The following is a 23,451-nucleotide window of genomic DNA, read 5'->3' on the forward strand; positions in this document are numbered from 1 at the left end:
TGGGGATGTTGGGGATGTTGGGGACAATGAGATATTGGGGACATTGGGGACATCGGGGGCTTTGGGGACACCGGGGACACCGGGGGACTCTTGGGGATGTTGGGGACATTGGGGACACCTGGGGACAAAGGGACAATGAGGAGGTGGGGACAGAGGGACAGTGGAGGGGGGGACCTTGGGGACACCTGAGGGCCCTGGGGAGGGGACACAAGGTGGGGATGGTTGGTGGCACTTTGGTGACACTGAGGTGACACTTTGGTGACACTGAGGTGACACTTTGGTGGCGCTTTGGTGACACTGAGGTGACACTGAGGTGACACTTTGGTGGCACTTCGGTGTCACTTTGGTGGCACTTTGGTGACACTGAGGTGACACTTTGGTGGCGCTTTGGTGGCACTGAGGTGGCACTTTGGTGACACTTTGGTGGCACTTTGGTGGCACTGAGGTGACACTGAGGTGACACTTTGGTGGCACTGAGGTGGCACTTCGGTGGCACTTCGGTGGCACTTTGGTGGCACTGAGGTGGCACTTTGGTGGCACTGAGGTGACACTGAGGTGACAGCGCCATCCCCGGCCTCACCTCCACGGCGGCCACGCGGGACCTGGCCCAGCTCTGGCGCAGCCTCAGCCCCGAGGAGCGCCGGCCCTACTGGTTCGTACTGGTTGGGACTGGTTCGGACTGGTTTGGACTGGTTGGGACTGGTTCGGACTGGTTGGGACTGGTTTGGACTGGTTGGGACTGGTTTATACTGGTTTGGAGGGGTTTGGACTGGTTTGTGCTGGTTTATATTGGTACGTACTGGTTTGGACTGGTTTATACTGGTTCATACTGGTTTATACCTGTCCATACTGGTCCATACTGGTCTATATAGGTTTATACCGGTCCGTACTGGTTTATACTGGTCCATACTGGTCCATACTGGTCTATACTGGTCCATACTGGTTTATACTGGTTTATACTGGTCTCGCAGCTGGCACGGCACGCACGCCGTTTCAGCCTCCAGCACAATCGGATGTACTGGTTTATACTGGTCCATACCGGTCCATACTGGTCTATACTGGTCTATACTGGTTTATACTGGTCCCGCAGCCGGCGCGCACGCCGTTTCAGCCTCCAGCACGACCGGATGTACTGGTTTATACTGGTCTATATAGGTTTATACTGGCCCATACCGGTCCATACTGGTTTATACTGGTCTATACTGGTCTATACTGGTCTATACTGGTTTATACTGGTCCCGCAGCCGGCGCGCGCGCCGTTTCAGCCTCCAGCACGACCGGATGGTGCGGCCGGACCGGGGCAGCGACAGCGACAGCGACGGCGACAGCGCGGCCACGCCCCTGCGGCTGCTGCTGGCTGCGCATGCGCGGCCCGGGGCCGGCGTGTGACAGCCTGGGGACAATGGGGACAGCCTGGGGACAGCTTGGGGACAGCCTGGGGACAGCCCAGGGACAGCCTGGGGACAATGGGGACAGCCTGGGGACAGCCTGGGGACAGCTTGGGGACAGCTTGGGGACAATGGGGACAGCCTGGGGACAGCCGGGGGACAGCCCGGGGCCGGTGTGTGACAGCCTGGGGACAGCCCGGTGACAACGGGGACAGCTTGGGGACAGCCTGGGGACAATGGGGACAGCCTGGGGACAGCCTGGGGACAGCTTGGGGACAATGGGGACAGCCAGGGGACAGCCTGGTGTCAGCTTGGGGACAGCCTGGTGTCCCCTCCAGGGTGTTGTCCCCATCCCAGTTCGTGTCCCCATCGTGTCCCTGTCCCAGTTCCTGTCCCCAATTCCAGTCCATGTCCCCATCCTGGTTTTTGTCCCCAATTCCAGTCCCTGTTCCAGTTCGTGTCCCCAATTCCAGTCCATGTCACCAGTCCAGTCCATGTCACCATCACATCCCTCTCCCCATCTTGGTCCCTGTCCCCATCTTGGTCCCTGTTCCCGTTCCAGTTCCTGTCCCAGTTCCTGTCCCCCATTGAAGTCAGTGTCCCCATCGTGTCCCTGTCCCACTTTGTGTCCCTGTCCCCATCATGTCCCAGTTCTTGTCCCCATCCCAGTTTACGTCCCTGTCCCCATCCTGGTTTGTGTCCCCATCTGTGTCCCCATCCTGTCCCTGTCCCCACCATGTCCCCATCCTGGTCCCTGTCCCCATCCTGTCCCTGTCCCCATCCCGGTTGTCACAATTGAAGTCGCTGTCCCCATGGTGTCCCCCTGGTGTCCCCATGGTGTCCCCGTCCCCATTGGTGTCCCTGTCCCAGGTCCTGTCCCCATTGGTGTCCCCAACCCCGTTCTTGTCCCCATGGTGTCCCTGTCCCAGTCCCTGTCCCCATGGTGTCCCCATGGTGTCCCCAACCCCGTTCTTGTCCCCCACCCGTGCCCCTCCAATGTCCCCAAGTGGCTCCTCCAGTGTCCCCCAAGACTCCAGTGCCACCTCCCTGTGCACCCCCCCAATGTCCCCAAGTGTCCCCCAATGTCCCCAAGTGTCCCCCAATGTCCCCTGTGCCCCTCAGTGCCACCCCCCAGTGTCCCCAGCCCACGGGGGGGGTCCCCAGCAGCGACAGGAGGTGACAATGGGGGGGATTTGGGGACAATGGGGGGGATTTGGGGACAATTTGGGAGATTTGGGGACAATTTGGGGACAATGGGAGGGATTTGGGGACAACTTGTAGGAATTTGAGGACAATTTTGGGGTCAGTGGAGGGGATTTGGGGACAATTCAGGGGAACGTGGGGACACTGGGGACAATTTGGGGACAATTTGGGGCATTTGGGGACACTGAGAAGAGATTTGGGGACAATTTGGGGGAATTGGGGAAAATTCAGGGGAATTTGGGGACAATTCGGGGTCAATGGAGGGGATCTGGGGACAAATCAAAGGAATTTGGGGACAATTTGGGGGATTCAGGGACAATTCAGGGGGAATTGGGGACAATGGGGGGGTGGTGACACTGGAAATGTCCCTTTTAGTGCCATTTTTGTCCCTTTTTGCCCCATTTAAGTCCCTTTTAGTCCCATTTTGGTGCCTTTTCCCCCCATTTTTGTCCCATTTTTGTCCCCTCCCCCCCTTGTGGCCACCGCAGTTTTTTTGCCAAAATCTTTTATTGCTGCCCTTCCCCCACCCCAAAATCCCCCCCAAAAACCCCAAATAAATATCCAAGAAAAAATTCCGTGAAAAAAAGGGGGAATTTCGGGCAATCCCGGGGATTTTTGGGGGGAATTTGGGGAATTTTGGGGCTCCCCGATTATCACACGGTGATAAGGCAGCGCTGACAGCCCCCGGGGGGGCGATTTGGGGGAATTTGAGGGGATTTTGGGGAATTTCCAAAGGAATTTTGGGGAATTTTTAAGGCATTTGGAAGAGTTTTCGGCTGTACAAAATTTACAAAGGGGGGAAATTCCAAAAAATTGGGGAGAAATCCTAAAATTGGGGAAAAATCCTAAAAAACTGAGGGGGAAGGGGGAAATTCCAAAAATTGGGGGGGGCGGAGGAAAATCCCAAAAACTGGGGGAGAAGCCCAAAAATTGGGGAAAGAATCCCAGAAATTTTGGGAGAAAATTCCCAAAAATTGGGGGCAAAAAAATTCCCAAATCCCCCCTGTCCCTTTGTCCCCAAATCCCCCCTGTCCCCGTGGAAACCCCCCCAAAAACGGGAATAATCCCCATAAAACTGAGAATAATCCCCCCCAAAAATGGGAAAATCCCCCCCAAAATTGAGACACACCCCCCCCGCTCCCCAAAAAGCGGGGAAAGCCCCCAAAAAAGGGACAAACCCCCCAAAATGGGAATCATCAATACAAAGAGTTACGGACAGTCCGGGTACCTTTTTCTGGGCAGGACGAGCCCGAAAAAAGAACCCACGGTAACAGAGGATTAACCCTTTAAAGTAATAACCTGTTGCATATTCATAGACCTCATTAGTGATGCATAAATTCCACTCAAACACGGGAATCGATCTGTCTGTCCTGGATTTATTAATTCAGCTGTCATATTCCAGCTGAATTAATAAATAAAGATAAATTTATAATAATTTAATTATGATAATCGTGACACAAAATAGTCCCACTCTCGGTGCCGGGAGCGCAGAAGGCGAAAACGCGGAGGGATACCAGGGATCGGGTGTGCAGCGCTAACCCCTGCGGAGGGATCTCTCGGTGATGCGGCCGTGCCGCATCAAGCTCTGGCAGCGGCAGAAACGCGGAAGGATACACGCGAGTCGCTGCAGTTTTCCCTTGCTGTGCTGCCGTGTATAGACGCGGTGGCGGCGGAAGCGGCGTGCCCGGGCACGGGGATGCCGGCTGTGGCCGGACAGCGGCGGAAGCGGCTCGGAACCGGGACCGGGCGGCACCAAAGCTGCGGGAAAGCAGCGGCGGGGTGGCGGCGGGGCCGTGCAGATAAAACTGCGCATGCGCGCGGCTGATCCCGAAAGCGGCGCTGTGTTTGGATGAAGCGGCGCGGAGTGATATCGCTGGTGCGGCGGTTGTAGCAACTGCGCATGCGTGGTGTGCTGCACTAGGGCAGCGTGAGGGAGCCAACATGGCGGGCGGGCGCGGGAGGTGGCGGAGCCGCAGAAACGGGATACGGGAAGGCAACGCCGGCACGGCTGTGGTCGCAGGAGGCGGCGGAGCCGCGCCATGCAGCAGCTCTGAAGCGGGGGGCCGCGCTGGGGAAGGCGCGGCTCGGCCCGCCGTGGAGCGGCATCGGCAGGAGCGGAAAAGCGACCGCGGGCGGCGGCGGGGCGGCCCCGTCAGCGGGGGATGATCCCGGGGGGGTGGCGGGAGGCGGGAGGAGCGGCGGGGAGGCGGCGGGAGGCTGCCGCGGGCTGGGGTGGCGGCTGGCCCGGCGGGCAGGGGCGGCGCGGCAGGCGCGGCAAAAGCCGCAGCCACCGGTGCGGACGCCGCGGCGCCGGCACGGGGGGGCTCGGCGGGCTGGGGCGCTCCGGTCCCGGCGCAAGCGGTGCCGTGCCGGGACCGGGGGATGGCGCTGAAACGGCGGCAGGGACGGGATTAAACATGGGCGTCTGCCCTGCCGCGGGGCCCGTGGGCGGCTCGGAACGCCGGGGTTGGGGGGCGGCAACGCGCACAGGGGGCGCTGGGGACGCGGCGCGGCCGCGCCGGGCGCGCTCGGCACCGCAGAGCCGGGAGCGGCAGGGAACGGCAAAGACGCAGCAGCAGCGACGGGACTCGGGCCAGCACCGGCCCCGCTGGGTCGGCAAAGGGGGCGAGGGGGACGTGGGGGGGCGGCCGCAGTCGCGGGTAACGGGGGGGGGGGGAAGCGGCGGCAGGAGGGGGCGGGGCCGCGGTGCCGCCGGTGGGCGGGGCCGTAAAAGCGGAGTTGAGGGGCGGGGCCCGCGGTAGCCGCGGCAGCCGGGACCGACGGGACGGCAAAGGCGGGGATGGCGGGAGCGGTGGGCGGGGCCGGGGGGCGGAGCGGAAAGGGGCGAGCAGCGCCGCGGGTACCGTGGGGTCGGACGGGCAGGTGGGGGCGTGGCCCGCTGGAGACTCGCGGCGGGAAGGGGCGGAGTCGCGGCGGGGGCGGAGCTCGGCGGGGCGGCTGCTGCGGGCACCCCCGTGCGGCAAACGGAGCTCGAGCGGCGCCCGGCGGGCTGGGACCGGCCCCGCGGCAGCCATGGCCCGGCACGAGATACGAATAAAGAGCTTTAAAAACGTGTCCAGAGTTTCTGGTTTAAATGGCTGAACGGCAGTTTTGCGACAGTCGCGCTTTAGGGCCCCTTTTGCGACAGTCGCGTATTACGACCCTTTTTAAGGCAGTCACGTTTTACGACAGTCGCGCTTTACGGCACCTTTTACGGCAGTCGCGCTTTACGGCCCCTTTTACGACATCCGCGTTTTACGGCACCTTTTACGACAGTTCTGCTTTACGGCGCCTTTTACGACAGTCGCGCTTTACGGCGCCTTTTACGACACCCGCGCTTTACGGCACCTTTTGCGATATCCGCACTTTACGGCCCCTTTTACGACAGTCGCACTTTACGGCCCCTTTTGCGACATCCGCGCTTTACGGCCCCTTTTACGACAGTCGCGATTTACGGCCCATTTACGACATCCGCGCTTTACGGCGCCTTTTGCGACATCCGCGCATTTCGGCACTACTTTTTATGGAACTTTTCCGGTATTTTACGGCACTTTACGGTTTTTATTTTGTTTTTTATTAATTTTTATTTAATTGAATTTTTTTCATTTTTTCAATTTTATTTTTGATTTTTCTATTTTAAAGCTTTTTATGTTATTATTTTAATTTTATTTCATTTTTCTTTCATTTTTCTTTTTAATTTGACAATTTTTTAAAGCATTTATTTTGGTTTTTATTTTATTTTTATTTGTAATTTTTTTATTTTTAAAGCTTTTTATCTCATTTTTTAATTTTTAAATTAATTTTTATTTTTAATTCTTCTATTTTTAAAGCGTTTATTTTAGATTTTTTTTAGATTTTTTTTATTTTTCAATTTTTAAAGCTTTTTATTTTTTATTTTATTTTTAATTTTATTTTTATTTTTTTCTATTTTTAAAGCAATTATTGTATTTTTTTAGTTTTATTTTTTATTCAATTTTTATTTTTAATTCTTCTATTTTTAAAGCTTTTTATTATATTTTTTTACTTTTTATTTGATTTTTATTTTTAAGTTTTCTATTTTAAAAGCTTTTTATTTTATTTTTTTAAATTTTATTTTTTATTTATTTTTATTTTTTCTATTTTTAAAGCATTTTATTTTTTCATTTTTTATTTATTTTTTTTTAATTTTTCTATTTTTAAAGCATTTATGTTAATTCATAATTTTATTTTTTATTTATATTTAATTTTTCTATTTTTAAAGCACTTATTTTATTTTTAAAATTTTATTTTTTATTTAATTTGTATTTTTAATTTTTCTTTTTTTAAAGCATTTATTTTAATTTTTTTAAATTTAATTTTTCTTTTTAATTTTTCTATTTTTAAAGCATTTTATTTTTTTCATTTTATTTATTAATTTAATTTTTATTTTTTATTTTTCTATTTCTAAAGCATTTATTTTGGGTTTTTAAATTTTTTTATTTATTTTTAATTTTTCTATTTTCAAAGCATTTATTTTCTTTTTTAAATTTGATTTTCAATTTATTTTTTATTTTTAATTTTTCTATTTTTAAAGCACTTATTTTTTTCATTTTTTTCATTTTATTTTTAATTTAATTTTTATTTTTAATTTTTCTATTTTTAAAGCATTTATTTTATTTTTTAAATTTTTTAATTGGGGACAATGGGGGCATTTGGGGACAATTTGGGGACAATGGAGGGGATTTGGGGACAAATCAAAGGAATTTGGGGACAATTTGGGGGATTCAGGGACAATTCAGGGGGAATTGGGGACAATGGGGGGGTGGTGACACTGGAAATGTCCCTTTTAGTGCCATTTTTGTCCCTTTTTGCCCCATTTAAGTCCCTTTTAGTCCCATTTTGGTGCCTTTCCCCCAATTTTTTCCCATTTTTGTCCCCTCCCCCCCTTGTGGCCACCGCAGTTTTTTTGCCAAAATCTTTTATTGCCGCCCCTCCCCCACCCCAAAATCCCCCCAAAAAACCCCAAATAAATATCCAAGAAAAAAATTCCGTGAAAAAAAAGGGGAATTTCGGGCAATCCCGGGGATTTTTGGGGGGAATTTGGGGAATTTTGGGGCTCCCCGATTATCACACGGTGATAAGGCAGCGCTGACAGCCCCCGGGGGGGGCGATTTGGGGGAATTTGAGGGGATTTTGGGCAATTTCCAAAGGAATTTTGGGGAATTTTTAGGGCATTTGGAAGAGTTTTCGGCTGTACAAAATTTACAAATGGGGGAAATTCCAAAAAATTGGGGAAAATCCTAAAAAACTGAGGGGGAGGGGGGGAAAATCCCAAAAAGTGGGGCGGAAGCCCAAAATTGGGGGAAAATCCCAGAAATTTTGGGAGAAAATTCCCAAAAATTAGGGGGAAAAAGTCTCAAAATTGGGGGAAAATCCCAGAAATTTTGGGAGAAAATTCCCAAAAATTGGGGGGAAAATGTCTCAAAATTGGGTGGAAAAATAAAAAAAATTGGAGGGGGGGGAAATCCTAAAATTTGAAGGGAAAAATCCCAGAAATTTTGGGAGAAAATTCCCAAAAATTGGGGGGAAAAAAGTCTCAAAATTGGGGGAAAATCCCAGAAATTTTGGGAGAAAATTCCCAAAAATTGGGCGGGGAAAAGACTCAAAATTGGGTGGAAAAATAACAAAAAAAATTGGAGGGAGGGAAACCCAAAAATGAGGGGGGAAATCCTAAAATTTGGAGGGAAAAATCCCAAAAATTGGGGGAAATCCCAAAATTTAGGGGGAAAGAAAATCCCCAAATTTGGAAGGAAAAAAATCCTAAAAAATTGGAGGGGAGAATCCCTGAAATTTGGGATTTATTCAGGGGTGAAATTCCTAAATTTTGAATTTTTCTGGGGAAAAAAAATCCCCAAAATTGGGGATTTACCTGGGGGGAAAGAATCAAAAAAAATTGGGCAAAAATTCCTAAAATTTGGGGACAAAATGCCCAAATTTGGGATTTTTTTTGGGGGGGAAAGATCCCCAAAATTTGGGATTTGCTTGGGAGGAAAATCCTAAAAATTGGGATTTATCGCAGGAAGGAAAATATGAAAAATTGGGGGAAAATCCCCAAAAATTGGGGGGGAAAAAATCCTAAAAATTGGGAAAAATCCTTAAAATTTGGGCTTTACCTGGAGAGAAATATCCCCAAAATTTGGGATTTATTTGGTGGAGGAAAATACAAAAAATGCTGGGGGAAAATCCCTAAAATTTGGGATTTATCTGGGGGGAAAATCCTAAAATTTGGGATTTACAGGGAGGGAAAAAATCCTAAAAATTTGAGGGGAAAATCCCTAAAATTTGGGTTTTACCTGTGCCCAAAATTTGGGATTTTTCTCAAAAAAAGTGAGAAAAACCCAAAAAATTTTGGGGGAAAACCCAAAAATTTGGGATTTAAAGGGAGGGAAAAAAATCCTAAAATTTTGAGGGAAAATCCCCAAAATTTGGGATTTTTCTGGTGAAGGAAAATGTGAAAAAATTGAAAAAAATCCTAAAAAATTGGGGAAAAAAAAATTCCCTAAAATTTGGGATTTCAAATCGTCCCAAATTCGAGGGGGGGCGGGGACAGGTGACAATGGCAGGTGCCACCTCAGGTGCCACCAACAGGTGGAGAAACCAACGGCGCCACCTCCTGCTCGCGTCCCCAGGTGCCACCAGGTGTCCCCAGGTGTCCTCAGGTGTGTCCAGGTGTCCCCAGGTGTGTCCAGGTGTGACTCCAGTCTGGGGGAGGTGACAGAGGCCACCACAGGTGCCACCAACACACGGAGGAACGGACGGTGCCACCTCTAGATGGGTTCCTCAGGTGTCCCCAGGTGTGTCCCCAGGTGCCACCAGATGTGTCCAGGTGCCACCAGATGTGTCCAGGTGTCCCCAGGTGCCACTGACACCCTGGCACCGCCTCCTGTCCTGTCCTGGCGCTGTCCCCAGGTGTCCCCAGGTGCCACCAGGTGTGTCCCCAGGTGTGCCCAGGTGTCATCCTGGTCTGGGGGAGGTGACAGGTGCCACCAGGTGCCACCAACACACGGAGAAATGAACGGCGCCACCTCCTGATGGGTTCCGGTGCTGTCCCCAGGTGCCACCAGGTGATTCTCAGCTGAGTCCCCAGGCGTTCCCAGGTGTCCCCAGGTGAGTTCCCAGGTATTCCCAGGTGTCTCCAGGTGTCCCCAGGTGCCACCAGGTGAGTTCTCAGGTGAATCCCCAGGTGAGTTCCCAGGTGTGCCCAGGTGTCCCCGGGTGTCTCCAGGTGAGTTCCCAGGTGTCCCCAGGTGTGCCTGGCTGTCTCCCCAGGTGTGTCCCCAGGTGAGTCCCCAGGTGTGCCCAGGTGCCACCAGGTGAGTTCCCAGGTGTCCCCAGGCGTGTCCCCAGGTGAGTCCCCAGGTGAGTCCCGAGGTGAGTCCCCAGGTATTCCCAGGTGAGTCCCCAGGTGAGTCCCCAGGTATTCCCAGGCGAGTCCCCAGGTGTCCCCAGGTGAGTCCCCAGGTATTCCCAGGTGAGTCCCCAGGTGTCCCCAGGTGTCCCCAGGTGAGTTCCCAGGTATTCCCAGGTGTCCCCAGGCGTGTCCCCAGGTGAGTCCCCGGGTATTCCCAGGTGTGCCCAGGTGAGTCCCCAGGTATTCCCAGGTGAGTTCCCAGGTGTCCCCAGGTGTGTCCCCAGGTGTCCCCAGGTGTGCCCAGGTGTGTCCCCAGGTGTCACACGAACACCTTGGCCAGGGCGTCGGCGCCGGCGCTGGCGCTGAGGGCGCGGCGGGGGTGGAAGGCCACGGCCAGCACGGCCTCGTGGTGCTTGCGGCGATGGGCGGGGAGCTCCTGCACACAGGTGTGGTCAGAGAGGTGCCAGAGCCGCAGGGAGCAGTCGTGACCTGGGGACAGAGAGGGACACAGGTGACACAGGTGAGATCACACAGGTGACACAGGTGAGATCACACAGGTGACACAGGTGACACAAGGGAGATCACACACAGGTGAGGGGACACAGGTGACACAGGTGACACAGGGGAGGGACAGCTCCTGCACACAGGTGTGGTCAGAGAGGTGCCAGAGCCGCAGGGAGCAGTCGTGACCTGGGGACACAGAGAGGGACACAGGTGACACAGGTGACACAGATGAGGGGACACAGGTGACACAGGTGACACAAGGGAGATCACACACAGGTGAGGGGACACAGGTGACACAGGGGACACAGGTGAGATCACACAGGTGACACAGGTGACACAGGTGACACAGGTGAGGGACAGCTCCTGCACACAGGTGTGGTCAGACAGGTGCCACAGGCAGAGGGAGCAGTCGTGACCTGGGGACACAGAGAGGGGACACAGGTGACACAGGGGACACAGGTGAGATCACACAGGTGACACAGGGGAGGGACAGCTCCTGCACACAGGTGTGGTCAGACAGGTGCCAGAGCCGCAGGGAGCAGTCGTGACCTGGGGACACAGAGAGGGACACAGGTGACACAGGTGAGATCACACAGGTGACACAGGTGAGATCACACAGGTGACACAGGGGACACAGGTGAGATCACACAGGTGACACAGGTGACAGAGAGGGGACACAGGTGACACAGGTGTGGTCAGACAGGTGCCACAGGCGCAGGGAGCAGTCGTGACCTGGGGACAGAGAGGGGACACACCTGGGGACACACCTGGGGACACACCTGGGGACACTGGGAGAGGTGACAATGACAAGGGTCATTCACGGTCACTCTGTGGTCATTGGTCACCCATTGGTCACTCAGCGGTCACCCATTGGTCACCCATTGGTCAGTGGTCACTCATTGGTCACCCATTGGTCAGTGGTCACCCGTTGGTCACTCATTGGTCACTCAGCGGTCATTGGTCACCCATTGGTCAGTGGTCATTGGTCACTCATTGGTCACCCATTGGTCACTCAGTGGTCACCCGTTGGTCACTCATTGGTCAGTGGTCACTCATTGGTCACTCAGTGGTCACTCATTGGTCAGTGGTCACCCACTGGTCAGTGGTCACTCATTGGTCACTCATTGGTCACTCACTGGTCACTCAGTGGTCACCCATTGGTCACTCAGCGGTCAGTGGTCACTCATGGTCAGCGGTCAGTGGTCACCCACTGGTCAGTGGTCACTCATTGGTCACTCAGTGGTCAGTGGTCAGTGGTCACCCACTGGTCAGTGGTCACTCATTGGTCACTCAGTGGTCAGCGGTCAGTGATCACCCACTGGTCAGTGGTCACTCATTGGTCACTCAGTGGTCACTCATTGGTCAGTGGTCACCCACTGGTCAGTGGTCACTCATTGGTCACTCAGTGGTCACTCATTGGTCAGTGGTCACCCACTGGTCAGTGGTCACTCATTGGTCACTCAGTGGTCACTCAGTGGTCAGTGGTCACCCACTGGTCAGTGGTCACTCAGTGGTCATTGGTCACCCATTGGTCACTCATTGGTCACTGAGTGGTCACTCAGCGGTCAGTGGTCACCCATTGGTCAGTAGTCACCCACTGGTCACTCAGTGGTCACCCATTGGTCACTCAGTGGTCACTCAGTGGTCACCCACTGGTCAGTGGTCACTCATGGTCATTGGTCAGTGGTCACTCACTGCCGGACAGCAGGAAGGCTCCGCTGGGGTCCAGGGCCAGGCAGGTGACGGCGTCCAGGTGAGCGACCATGGAGTGCACGACCTCACCTGGGGAGGGGCGGGGCCAGCGCCGTCACCATGGAGACACCGCGGGGCCCCGGTGACGTCACCATGGAGACACCGCGGGGCCCCGGTGACGTCACCATGGAGACACCGCGGGGCCCCGGTGACGTCACCATGGAGACACCGTGCGACCCCGGTGACATCACCATGGAGACGGTGACCCCAGTGACCTCCCAATTACACCTTTAATGACCCCTAATGACCCCTAATTACCCCTAATGACCCCACAATTATCCCCTAATTACCCTATAATGACCGCATAATTACCCCTAATGATCCCTTTAATGACCCCTAATTACACCTTTTCATGACTTCTAATTACACCTTCAATGACCTTTAATTATTCCTGATGACCCCATAATTAACCCCATAATGACTGCTAATTGCAACCTAATTACACCCTAATAACCCCTAATTACCTTCTCATTACCCTAATTACCCCCTGATGGCCCTGATTACCCCCTCATGACCCTAATGACCCCACAATTGCCTTCTCATTACCCTCCAATTACCCTAATAACCCCTAATTAACCACTAATTACCTATAATTACCCCTAATTGCCCCCTAATGCTCCCCTAATTACCCCTACGTAACCCTCTAATGACCCCTAATTACCCCATAATGACCCCTAATGCCCCCTAATGACCCTAATTACCCCCTAATTATCCCCAATGACCCCTAATCACCCTAATTACCCCCTAATGACGCTAATTCCCCCCAATGACCCTAATTACCCCCTAATTACCCCTAATGCCCCCAATGACCCCTAATCACCCTAATTACCCCCTAATTACCCCCTAATGACCCCTAATTACCCCCTACATAACCCTCTAATGACCCCTAATTACCCCATAATGCCCCCTAATGACCCTAATTACCCCCTAATTACCCCTAATGACCCTAATTACCGTGATTAATGCCCTCACCTGTGCGGGTGTCCAGGTACCGGATGCTGCGGTCGTCGCTGGCCGTGATGCCCAGCGGCTGCGAGGGGTGGGCGAGCACCTGGTTCACCTGGGCACGGCCACCTGGGGACATTGGGGACATTGGGGACACCTGGGGGGGCATTGGGGACACCTGGGGGGACATTGGGGACACCTGCGACACCTGGGGACATTGGGGACACTGGGGACAGTGACAGTGAGCACCTGGTTCACCTGGGCACGGCCACCTGGGGACATTGGGGACATTGGGGACACCTGGGGGGGCATTGGGGACACTGGGGACAGTGAGAGTGAGCACCTGGTTCACCTGGGCACGGCCACCTGGGGACATTGGGGACATTGGAGACACCTGGGGGGGCATTGGGGACACTGGGGACAGTGACAGTGAGCACCTGGTTCACCTGGGCACGGCCACCTGGGGACATTGGGGACATTGGGGACACCTGGGGGGGCATTGGGGACACTGGGGACAGTGACAGTGAGCACCTGGTTCACCTGGGCACGGCCACCTGGGGACATTGGGGACATTGGAGACACCTGGGGACACCTGGGGACAGTGACAGTGAGCACCTGGTTCACCTGGGCACGGCCACCTGGGGACATTGGGGACATTGGGGACACCTGGGGGGGCATTGGGGACACCTGGGGACAGTGACAGTGAGCACCTGGTTCACCTGGGCACGGCCACCTGGGGACATTGGGGACATTGGGGACACCTGGGGGGACATTGGGGACACTGGGGACAGTGACAGTGAGCATCTGGTTCACCTGGGCACGGCCACCTGGGGACATTGGGGACATTGGGGACACCTGGGGACAGTGACAGTGAGCACCTGGTTCACCTGGGCACGGCCACCTGGGGGACACAGGGGACACTGGGGGCATTGGGGACACCTGGGGACATTGGGAGGGGTTCAGGTGGCTCCAGGTGACCCTTGGGGACATTGGGGGGTTCAGGTGGCCCTTGGGGACATTGGGGACATTGGGGGGGGGGTTCAGGTGATCTCAGGTGACCCTTGGGGACATTGGGAGGGGTTCAGACAATCTCAGGTGACCATTGGGGACATTGGGGGGGGTTCAGGTGGCCCTTGGGGACGTTGGGGACATTGGGGTGGTTCAGGTGATCTCAGGTGGCCCTTGGGGACATTGGGGGGGTTCAGGTGGCCCTTGGGGACATTGGGGGGGGTTCAGGTGATCTCAGGTGACCCTTGGGGACATTGGGGGGGTTCAGGTGATCTCAGGTGGCCCTTGGGGACATTGGGGGGGTTCAGGTGGCCCTTGGGGACATTGGGGGGGGTTCAGGTGATCTCAGGTGACCCTTGGGGACATTGGGGGGGTTCAGGTGATCTCAGGTGGCCCTTGGGGACATTGGGGGGGGGTTCAGGTGGCCCTTGGGGACATTGGGGACATTGGGGGGGGGTGACTCACCGCTGTTTGGGGACACTAGGGTGGCCTTGGTGGCCTCGAGGTCGTAGAGCACGGTGGCACCGGAGCGGAACCCGGCCAGCAGGTGGGCGGGCTGGGAGGGGACGAAGGCCACCGAGGTGGGGACGCCGTGATCTGAAACAGAGACAGGTGAGGGACACCTGGGGACAGGTGTGTGACACTGGGGGACAGGTGTGTGACACAAACGCCACCGAGGTGGGGACGCCGTGACCTGAAACCAACGGGGACAGGTGAGGGGACAGGTGTGTGACACCTGCACAGATGTGTCCCCCCCAGGTGTGTCCCCAGCACCCCCAGGTGTGTCCCCAGTGTCCCCAGGTGTGTCCCCAGGTGTGTCCCCAGGTGTGTCCCGTGCTCACCTGGCTGCCCGCCCAGCACACTCAGGCAGGCGCCTGCGCTGTCCCCAATGTCCCCAGGTGTGTCCCCAGCTGTGTCCCCAGGTGTGTCCCCAATGTCCCCAGGTGTGTCCCCATGCTCACCTGGGTGCCCGCCCAGCACGCTCAGGCAGGCGCCTGCGCTGTCCCCAGTGTCCCCAGGTGTGTCCCCAGGTGTGTCCCCAATGCCCCAATGTCCCCAGGTGTGTCCCCAGGTGTGTCCCCAGGTGTGTCCCCAGGTGCTCACCTGGCTGCCCGCCCAGCACGCTCAGGCAGGCGCCTGCGCTGTCCCCAATGTCCCCAGGTGTGTCCCCAGGTGTGTCCCCAGGTGTGTCCCCAGGTGTGTCCCCATGCTCACCTGGCTGCCCGCCCAGCACGCTCAGGCAGGCGCCCGCGCTGTTCCCAATGTCCCCAGGTGTGTCCCCAATGTCCCCAGGTGTGTCCCCGTGCTCACCTGGCTGCCCGCCCAGCACGCTCAGGCAGGCGCCCGCGCTGTCCCCGGCGCTGTCCCCGTTGCTGTCCCCGCGCGGGTCCCACAGGCGCACGGTGCCATCGGCCGAGCACGAGGCCAGGCGGCGCCCGGTGACGTCGAAGGCCAGGCCCCAGACGGCGTCCGAGTGGCCCTCGAGGACCCCCCGGAGCACGCGCGGGTCTGGGGACACACAGGGGACATCAGCGGGGACATCGCTGGGGACGTTGGGGACAATGGGGGGCATTGGAGGACAATGGGGACAAGGGGGGATTGGGGGCATTGGAGGACAATGGGGAGATTGAGGGGATTGGGGACATTGGGGGAGATTGGGGACATTTGGGGGGACATTGGGGACACTGGGGGACATTGGGGACACTGGGGGGCATTGGGGACATTGGGGACACTGGGGGGCATTGGGGACATTGGGGGATTGGGGACAATGGGGGGGATTGGGACAATGGGAACATTGGGGACATGGGGGGATTGGGGACATTGGGGACATCAGTGGGGACACTGGGGACATTGGGGACAATGGGGGGGATTGGGACAATGGGGACATTGGGGGGTGATGGGGACATTGGGGACAATGGGGACATTGTGGGGGATTGGGGACACTTGGGGACATTTGGGGAATTGGGGACACTGGGGACATCAAGGGGACAGTTGGGGACATCACTAGGGACATTGGGGACACTGGGAACATTGGGGACATTTGGGGACATGGGGGGGTAGCATTGTCCTCATGTCCCCGGCTGCCACCCCAGCCCCGCTGTCCCCAATGCCCCCAAGTGCCACCACACCCCAATGTCCCCAATGTCCCCAATGCCCCCAATGTCCCCGGGTGCCACCACACCCCAATGTCCCCAAGTGTCCCCAATGTCCCCAAGTGTCCCCAATGTCCCTGAGTGCCACCCACACCCCAATGTCCCCGCTGTCCCCAGGTGTCCCCGCTGTCCCCAGGTGCCACCCACCGTAGCCATCGTAGGGGTCGCTGTCCAGCCCCGGGAGGCGCCAGCAGCGAATCCGAGCGTCCACCCCGGCGCTGCAGCACAGCCCGGTGCCACCGATGTCACCTGTGTCACCCGCGTCACCTGCCGCCACCGCCACCGCCAGCACGGGGCCCCTGGAATGGGGACAGAAATGGCAACGGTGGCACCGATGTCACCAATGTCAGCAATGTCACCTGTGTCACCTGCCGCCACCGCCACCGCCAGTACAGGGGCCCTGCATGGGGACAGAGTGACAGAAATGGCAACGGTGGCACTGATGTCACCAATGTCACCAATGTCACCTGTGCCACCGCCACCGCCAGCACGGGGCCCCTGGAATGGGGACAGAGGGACAGAAGTGTCACCAATGTCACCAATGTCACCTCTGTCACCTGAGCCACCTGCTGCCAGTACAGGACCCCCAGGACAGTGACAAAGTGACAGAAATGGGAACGGTGGCGCCACTGTCACCAATGTCACCTGTGTCACTGCCAGCACAGGGGCCATGGGTGGGGACAAAGGGACAGAAATGGCAATGGTGGCACCAATGTCACCGATGCCACCAATGTCACCTGCCGCCACCGCCACTGCCAGCACGGGGCCCCTGGAATGGGGACAGAGGGACAGAAATGGCAACGGTGGCACCGATGTCACCGATGTCACCTGTGCCACCTGTGCCACTGCCAGCGCCAGCACGGGGCCCCTGGGCAGTGACAAAGGGACAGAAGTGACACCGGTGGCACCGCTGTCACCGGTGCCACCACCAGCACTGGGACCCTGGGTGGTGACAAAGGGACAGAAATCCCAATGCAAGCACAGCCAGGTGACAGTGAGGTGACAGTGAGGTGACAGTGAGGTGACAATGAAGGTGACACTGAGGTGACAAAGTGACAAAAAAACCAGGAATAAAGCCACAAGCACAAAGGTGACATCGAGGGTGACAATGAGGTGACAAAGAGGTGACAATGAAGGTGACACCGAGGTGACCAATGAACGTGACACTGATGTGACACTGAGGTGACAAAGTGACAAAAAAACCAGGAATAAAGCCACAAGCACAAAGGTGACATCGAGGGTGACAATGAGGTGACACTGAGGTGACACTCACATAACAAAGAGGTGACACTGAGGGGACAGTGAGATAACGAAGATGTGACACTGAGGGGACACTGGGGTCACAATGAGGTGACAATGAGGGGACACTGAGGGGACATCAAGGTGACACCGAGCTGGCACAGAGGTGACACTGAGGTGACAAAATGGCAAACCACAGCAATAAAGCCACAACCGCTGACGTGACAAGGAAGGTGACACTGAGGTGACACCGAGGTGACAATGAAGGTGACAAAGTGACAAAACACAGGAAAAAAGCCACAACCACAAAGGTGACAACGAAGGTGACACCGAGAGGACAAAGTGACAAAAAACCAGAATAAAGCCCCAAGCACTGAAGTGACATCGAAGGTGACAACGAAGGTGACAATGAGAGGACACCGAGGTGACAACGAAGGTGACAAAGTGACCAAGTGACCCGACCTGTGCCCGCGGAAGGCGTACACGGGCTCCACGTCCAGTGCCGCGCTCCTGAGGGGACAACGGTGACAGAGCCGGTGACAAACGGTGACGGCCACGCCCCCACCATTGCCACCCCCATTGTCACCCCCGTTTGTCACCCATCTGTCACCCATCTGTCACCCATTTGTCACCCCCTTGTCACCCCTTTGTCACCCGTCTGTCACCCATTTGTCACCCGTTTCTCACCCATTTGTCACCCTTTTGTCACTCGTCTGTCACCCCCTGTCACCCCATTGTCACCCTTTTGTCACCCATTTGTCACCCGTCTGTCACCCCATTGTCACCCGTTTGTCACCCATTTGTCACCCGTTTGTCACCTGTCACCCTTTTGTCACCCGTTTGTCACCCGTCTGTCACCCCATTGTCACCCGTCTGTCACCCGTCTGTCACCCATCTGTCACCCCATTGTCACCCATCTGTCACCCGTCTGTCACCCATTTGTCACCCATCTGTCACCCATTTGTCACCCGTCTGTCACCCATCTGTCACCCCATTGTCACCCGTTTGTCACCCCATTTGTCACCCGTCTGTCACCCATTTGTCACCCATCTGTCACCTGTCTGTCACCCGTCTGTCACCCATCTGTCACCCCATTTGTCACCCATCTGTCACCCGTCTGTCACCCGTTTGTCACCTGTCACCCATTTGTCACCCGTCTGTCACCCGTCTGTCAGCCCATTGTCACCCATTTGTCACCCATCTGTCACCCGTCTGTCACCCGTTTGTCACCCCATTTGTCACCCATCTGTCACCTGTCTGTCACCCATTTGTCACCCATTTGTCACCCGTCTCTCATCCGTTTGTCACCCGTCTGTCACCCGTTTGTCACCCATTTGTCACCCCCGTCTGTCACCTGTCTGTCACCCTTCTGTCACCCATCTGTCACCCCATTGTCACCCGTCTGTCACCCATCTGTCACCCCATTGTCACCCGTCTGTCACTCATTTGTCACCCGTTTGTCACCCGTCTGTCACCCACTTCTTGGGGACCAACGGCTTCTGCAGGTTCCAGAGCTTGAGGGTGGCGTCCTCGGAGGCCGTCACCAGCGCCGGGTGACAGGGGACAAAGGCCAGCGCCCGCACGGCGTCGTAGTGGCTGCGCAGCGTCAGGCGCGGGCTCCAGCTGCGCCGCGGGGACAGCGCCGGCACCTGGGGACACGCGGGTGGCACTTGGGGACACGATGGGGACATGGGGGAACCAGGGCCATGGTGGCATTTGGGGACACTGAGGACAGGCACGGGCTCCAGCTGCGCCGCGGGGACAGCGCCGGCACCTGGGGACACGCGGGTGGCACTTGGGGACACGCGGGTGGCACTTGGGGACACATGGGGACATTGGGACATGGGGATATTGGGGCATGGTGGCACTTGGGGACACTGAGGACAGGCGCCTCAGGGACAGTGCTGGCACCTGGGGACACGCGGGTGGCACTTGGGGACACGATGGGGACATGCGGGGACACTTTGGGGACACTGGGTTATGGGAGGAACCAGGGCCGTGGTGGCATTTGGGGACATTCTGGGGACACTGAGGACAGCTCCAGCTGCGCCGCGGGGACAGCGCCGGCACCTGGGGACATGAAGGTGGCACTTGGGGACACGCGGGGGACACAGCAGAATTGGGGTGTGGTGGCATTTGGGGACTTGGTGGTACTTGGGGACATGCAGGGACACGATGGGGACACGATGGGGATGCAGCAGAATCGGGGCTTGGTGGCACTTGGGGACACTGAGGACAGGTGCCTCAGGGACAGCGCTGGCACCTGGGGACATGGGGTGGCACTTGGGTGGCACTTGGGGACATTGGGGACATGGGGGAACCAGGGCCATGGTGGCATCTGGGGACACTGAGGACAGCTCCAGCTGCGCCGTGGGGACAGCGCTGGCACCTGGGGACACGATGGGGACACGATGGGGACACGCGGGTGGCACTTTGGGGACACTTGGGGACACTTTGGGGACACTAGGACATGAGGATATTGGGGTATGGTGGCACTTGGGGACACGCTGGGGACACAGCAGAATCGGGGTGTGGTGGCATTTGGGGACTTGGTGGCACTTGGGGACATTGGGGACATGGGGGAATCAGGGCCATGGTGGCATTGGGGACACTGAGGACAGGCAGGGGTGGTGTCACTGGGGACACTGGGGACACTGGGGACACTGGGGACAGGGGTCACTCACGTCACCGCCGTCGTTGTCGTTTGTCACCGTCAGCTCCGCCAGGTCCCCGAGGCCGTCCAGGGCCAGCGCCTCGGCCTTGGGGACACCTGGGGACAATGGGGACACCGGGGTGGCCTTGGGGACACCTGGGGACAATGGGGACACCAGGGAGGCCTTGGGGACACCTGGGTGGCCTTGGGGACACACAGGGACAATGGGGACAATGGGGACATTGGCGTGGCCTTGGGGACACATAGGGACCCCCCAGGTGACACAGAGGTGACACAGGTGACACAGAGAGGTGACACAGAGAGGTGACAGACACAGGTGACACACAGGTGACACTGAGGTGACACAGAGGTGACACACGGGTGACACAGGTGACAAACGCATCCTCACCTTCCGGTGGCCGCAGTGGCCGCGGTGGCCCCAGGTCCCCGTCCCGCAGGTGGCACCGGTGGCTCTCTGTGACAATGGGGGCCAGGACGTGTCCCCAGGTGTCCCCAGAGTGTCCCCAAGGTGTCCCCGACCTCACCTCTGATGTCCCCAAGGTGTCCCCAAAGTGTCCCCAAGCTCATCCCAGGTGTCCCCAGGTGTCCCTGACCTCACCTCTGATGTCCCCAAGGTGTCCCCAAATGTCCCCAAGGTGTCCCCAAAGTGTCCCCAAGTGTCCCAAGGTGTCCCCAAGGTGTCCCCGACCTCACCTCTGATGTCCCCAGGTGTCCCCAAGGTGTCCCCAGGTGTCCCCAGGAAGTCGAACTCGCCCAGGGCGTCCTCGGAGTCCTCCTCATCTTCATCCTCCTCCTCCTCCTCCTCCTCCTCGGGGACCTTGGGGACACTCTGGGGACAAAAGGGACACGAGGGTCAGGGCGGGGACAAAGAGGGACAAAAAAGGGACAAAAAAACCCAAAAAGGGAGAAAAAAGGGACAAAAAAAGGAGAAAAAAGAGGAGAAAAAAGGGACAAAAAGGGACAAAAATCCTCCAAAAATTCCCTTAAAATCCCCCCCAAAATCCCCTCTAAAATTTCCTAAAAATTTCCACTAAAATTTCATCTAAAAGTCTTCCAAAAAATCCCCCCAAAATCCCCTAAAAATTCCCCAAAAATCCTCCAATAATTCTCCAAAATCCCTTTAAAATCCCCCCAAATCCTCTAAAATTTCCCAAAAATCCTCCCCAAATCCTCTAAAATTTCCTAAAAATTTCCTCTGAAAATCTTCTAAAATTCCCTAAAAATCCCCCAAAAAATCCCCCAAAAATCCTCCCCAAATCCCCCAAAATCCCCTAAAAATTCCCCAAAAATCATCTAAAAATCCCCCAAAATTCCCAAAAAATTCCCTTAAAATCCCCCCAAATTCCCCAAAAATTCTCTCTAAAATTTCCTCTAAAAATCCTCCCAGAATCCCCCGAAAATCCCCTAAAAAATCCTCCCCAAATCTCCCAAAACCCCCGAAAATTCCCCAAATTTCCCCCAAAAATTCACAAAAAAATTCCTAAAAATCCTCTAAAATCCCCCAACCCCCCCCAAATTCCCTTAAAATCCTCCCAAAAACCTCTAAAATTTCCTAAAAATTTCCTCTAAAAATCTTCCAAAAAATCCCCTAAAAATCCTCCCCAAATCCCCCCAAATTCCCTGAAAATCCCCTAAAAATTCCCCAAAAATCTCCAAAATTCCCAAAAAATTCCCTTAAAATCCTCCCCAAATCTCCCAAAATCCCCCCAAAATTCCCTTAAAATCCCCCCTAAAATCCTCTGAAATTTCCCAAAAATCCTCCCAAAATCCCCTAAAATGCCCAAAATCCCCCCAAAAAGCCCCAAAATGCCCCAAATTCCCCCCAAAAAGCCCCAAAATGCCCCAAATTTGGGACCTTTCCCCTCCTGCGGGCGGGGGTGGGGGAGGGGCTCTCGGGCTCTTCCTCTTCATCGCTGTCATCCTCGGGGGGGGAGGGGCTGAGCCCGGCCTGCGGCTCCTTCCCGGCGTTCCTGGAGGGGGAAAATGGGGGAAAAAATCCCAAAATGGGGGAAAAAGAAAGGAAAAGTGAAAAATTCAGCCCCCCCAAAAAAATCCCCAAAAAATCCCAAAAAATCCCCAAAAAATCGCAAAAAAAACCCCAAAAATTCCCCTCAAAATCCCCAAAAAATCCCCAAAAAATCCCAAAAAATCCCCAAAAAATTGCAAAAAAATTCCACAAAAAACCCCCCCAAAAATCCCAAAAAATCCCCAAAAAAATCGCCCAAAAAATCCCTAAAAAATCCCGAAAAAAATCCCAAAAAAGGGGAAAAAAAGGAAAATAAAAGTGAAAAACCCAGCCCCAAAAAATTCCAAAAATCTCCCCCCCAAAAAATCCCAAAAAAATCCCCAAAAAAATCCCCCCCAAAATCTCCAAAAATCTCCCTAAAAATCCCAAAAAATCTCCAAAAAATCCCCAAAAATCCCAAAAAATCCCCCAAAAAATCCCGAAAAAACCCCGAAAAAATCCCAAAAAAATCCCCAAAAAGGGAAAAAAAAGCGAAAAACCCAGCCCAAAAAATCCCCCAAAAATCCCCAAAAAGTCCCCAAAAAATCTCCCCCAACCCCCCCAAAATTCCCTCAAAATCCCCCCAAAAATTCCCTCAAATCCCCCCTACAACCCCCAAATTTCCCAAAAATTCCCTAAAAATCCCATGAAAATCTCCCCAACCCCCCCAGAATTCCCTCCAAATCCCCCCTAATTTTCCAAAAATCCCAATTCCCCCAAAATTCCCTAAAAATTCCCTCAACATTCCATCCAAATCTCCCCCAACCCCCCCCAAAATTCCCTCAAAACGCCCCCAAAACCTCCCAACCCCACCCCAAAAAATTTCCTAAAATCCCCAAATCCCCAAAAATATTCCCTAAAAATTCCCTAAAACTTCCATCGAAATCTCCCCCAAAATTCCCTCATAATCCCCCCAAAATTCCCTAAAAATTCCCCAAAATTCCCTCAAAATCCCAAAAATTCCCTCTAAACCCCCCAAAACCTCCCAACCCCACCCCAAAAAATTCTCTAAAATCCCCAAATCCCCAAAATTCCCTAAAAATTCCCTCAAAATCCCATCCAAATCTTCCCCAAACCACCCCAAAATTCCATAAAAATCCCAAAATTCCCTAAAAATCCCCTCAAAAATCCCCTCAAAAATTCCCTAAAACTTCCATCGAAATCTCCCCCAAACCCCCCCAAAATTCCCTCAAAATGCCCCCCAAAATTCC

The 23,451-nt window shown here is 54.7% G+C and overlaps 1 protein-coding gene across 1 annotated transcript; it reads right to left on the minus strand.

The window, feature by feature from the left end:
- Nucleotides 1–8,446: 8,446 nt before the first annotated feature.
- On the minus strand, nt 8,447–22,267 carry LOC136569783 (striatin-4-like; the record flags this gene model as incomplete). Its single annotated transcript, XM_066570138.1, has 12 exons — nt 8,447–10,449; nt 12,160–12,246; nt 13,189–13,290; nt 14,635–14,766; nt 15,481–15,678; nt 16,470–16,621; nt 18,024–18,071; nt 19,041–19,210; nt 20,246–20,331; nt 20,624–20,689; nt 20,929–21,064; nt 22,091–22,267. Coding segments are annotated over 12 exons (1,524 nt in total), but the record flags the coding sequence as incomplete, so codon positions are not given.
- Nucleotides 22,268–23,451: the final 1,184 nt, after the last annotated feature.

Source organism: Molothrus aeneus, unplaced genomic scaffold (genome assembly GCF_037042795.1).
Source record: "Molothrus aeneus isolate 106 unplaced genomic scaffold, BPBGC_Maene_1.0 scaffold_214, whole genome shotgun sequence".
In the NCBI taxonomy this organism is placed as follows: Eukaryota; Metazoa; Chordata; class Aves; order Passeriformes; family Icteridae; genus Molothrus; species Molothrus aeneus.